The sequence below is a fragment of the Pterocles gutturalis genome, unplaced genomic scaffold, assembly GCF_000699245.1.
Source record: "Pterocles gutturalis isolate BGI_N339 unplaced genomic scaffold, ASM69924v1 Scaffold42324, whole genome shotgun sequence".
NCBI lineage: Eukaryota > Metazoa > Chordata > Aves > Pterocliformes > Pteroclidae > Pterocles > Pterocles gutturalis.
Genome location: NW_010137203.1, coordinates 1 through 2,858, shown reverse-complemented (window position 1 = coordinate 2,858; position 2,858 = coordinate 1). Strand labels below are relative to the sequence as shown.

Genomic DNA, 2,858 nt, shown 5'->3' with positions numbered 1-2,858 from the left:
AGTAGTTTGAAATTTAACCACTCATGAGAGGAAGCTCTGCTTCTTAGACCAGAACTATCATCCTATAATGAAATGAACTGACATCTGTACAGTGTGAAGAATCACAATCTGTAACGGATTAAACTGGCAGAAAAGGAGAAAATATTATTGCATGTTGCAGTTCTTGTGCATATCATCATGAACCAGATACACTCTGAGAATTTATAAACTTCAGTATTTTAAATTATATAGCAGAACAATGAAAACACGTGGTAATAGCTTTGACTTGATAACAAACTTCAGGGGAACCATTTCATGTAGATGCTAAATACGTGTTGGAAGTAATTTGTAGGTTATTTTATTAGATATTTTCTTATACACTTCTGAAAAGAAAAACTTGTCTGAGAAACTCAGTGTTGTACCTATTACAAACACATAGCCAAAAGAGGCCATATTGTTTAATCAATTTGGAAACTCCCCCCTGAATTATTTTTAAAATTAATAGTATAATAAGCTCTGATGTCCCATATCTAAGTGAAAACATACAGCTGACTTGAAAAAGAAAAGCAAAGCATATCTTCTGTTTTTAACATCCAGCCAGAACTCTGGAGAAAACAGGTAACCCTTTAAAATAATTATTAAACTAATTCATGCTGAGACGTAAAAGAAAAAGCTATACAAGTACTTCCTCACTTAAAGCAAATTTGTTGCACTGAGATTATTACAATAAATACCATATAAACCAGTACAATTGGCCATTATTTTGAAGAGTGTTCTGATGATACACAAATGGGGTAACAGGACACGGACTTTCTTATTTTTTCTGTTTTAAAAAGAATTAAAGAGGGGAAAAATATCCTGACAACAGACTAACATACAGTATGACCAAACTTGATCACATAAACAATTTCAAAGGAGGTATGCTGTTTCAATCTAATTTTAATTAGCAAACTTAATGTAAAATCATGGCAAACATGTCAAAGTCTGGGCAATCTAACAAAGAGACCCTGAGCAGTATTATAAATCTGTAAGAACACTGATTATTTTCATTTTGGAAATCTCTCTTAAACCACTCAATTCATTTTGGTCACTGGGTTTTTCTGTTTACAAAAAGGTCAGTGCATCCTGTGGTTTTTATATGAACCCATCACACACCATTTAAGGAATGCATCTAAACCAAATACAGTGTTGCAAGAATGTCTGGAAAGTAACATGTTAAGGAGCATCCTCCTAGCTGTCAATCAGACATCACTGGGTGATCTTGCTCTCTGAGACAGGTTAGAAGGAACACAGCCACAACAGACGAGCCAAAGTGCTTTCTGTATCTCCTGGTTTCTAAAAGCATATATTACAGGATTGATGATGGAATTGTAGGTAGCTGGCAGGAGGGTGGCATAGGTGTATATAGAAGGATAGGTGTAATCTGCTATTAAAGAATAGAGCGTAAAAGGCATCCAGCAAGCAGCAAAAGTCCCCAAAATAATGGCCAAAGTAGACACTCCTTTTCGGGTGGTCACATAGTGGGAAGTGGCCAGGAAATGGTGTTGCAAGGCAATCTGATGGGCATGGCGCATCACGATTTTACAGATTTGAATGTAGAGCTGCAGCATGAGGGCAAACATAAGCAAGAAAGAGACCGAAAGGACTGCTGCATTATTTTTAGTGAGTGGTCTGATAACACTGCAGGTGGATTCATCTCCGAGGCAGTTCCAGCCCATTACTGGCAGCAGTCCAATACAGATAGATGCTCCCCAGAGCAATATAAGCATGACATAGGTAAAAGTGACAGTCCTTTCTGAATTGTAAGTCAAAGCATAATACAGGGAGAGGTAACGATCAACAGTAATAGCCAGCAAGCTGCCAACAGATGCTGAGAAAGAAGCAACAATCAGTCCAATCGTAACCAGTTTTGTAGCTTCTGATTGCAGAAGGTATGCAAAAATGAAATTGATGATCAATCCAATGCCTGCTAAGAGATCTGCCAGCGCCAGGCTGCCTATCAGGAGGAACATGGGGGCACGAAGACTGGGATTATGGAAAATTATAAGAACCACAATGGCATTTTCGCAGGAGATAAGGGTCCCTGAAGTACACAAGACAATGTCCCAGGGGTTTACCAAAAGCTCTGGCTCTGGGTCTACGGCAGGAACCAGGGAGGAGCCTGCAGCTGAGGAATTCTCGGTAGAGCTGGCTTCTACATGATCCTGAGGCAGCCAGCTCAAATTAACCTTCAGATCTTCATTCATTTTAACCCCTGTCTTCTTCAACGGAAAGACATTTTTTTTAATGTTCAGACACAGCACTGGATGCAGCACCCCCAGAGCATGCAACGCCCTAGACGGCAACACCAAGCTCACGTGCAGGCAGGTACTTGTTACATAAATGTGACAATTAAAAAAACAAAACAAAAAAACAGAGGGGCAAAAAAATATTTTAAACTGCCCGAGATTATCTGCCAGGGGACGGATACACGGAGGCTGAGTGATCCCAACCGTAATTCCCTTCACCCGCACAGAGAAGGCGGCACAGGCAGGGGAAGGAGCCCCTGGGCGCTGCAATTTGGGATGGAGACCGGCTGTGGGGCGGTGTAAACCCCGTTATTCATCAGCCGCGATTCCAAAACGGGATTATTTTCGGTCACGGAGGGAGCAGCCAGGATAGGGAGTGGGAGGAATCCTTCACCGACCCCCTGTGAGGAAACCCCGCCCGGGGTGGGGAGGGAGGAGTGGGCGACATCCTCTGAGCACTTCCAAACTCGACACAGACACCACACCACACACCCCACCACACACCCCCGGCGGCGGTCACCTGGGCTTTCCCCCGGCGAGTCGGAGAAAAGAAGGAAGGAAGGGAGGAGGAGGAGGAGAAGAAGCTTCGCC

At 42.4% G+C, this 2,858-nt stretch overlaps 1 protein-coding gene across 1 annotated transcript; it reads right to left on the bottom strand.

The window, feature by feature from the left end:
• Positions 1–1,220: 1,220 nt before the first annotated feature.
• Positions 1,221–2,225, bottom strand: LOC104457411 (G-protein coupled receptor 12). Its single transcript, XM_010082545.1, has one exon. It carries the CDS (start codon positions 2,223–2,225, stop codon positions 1,221–1,223), a length of 1,005 nt encoding a protein of 334 aa, XP_010080847.1.
• Positions 2,226–2,858: the final 633 nt, after the last annotated feature.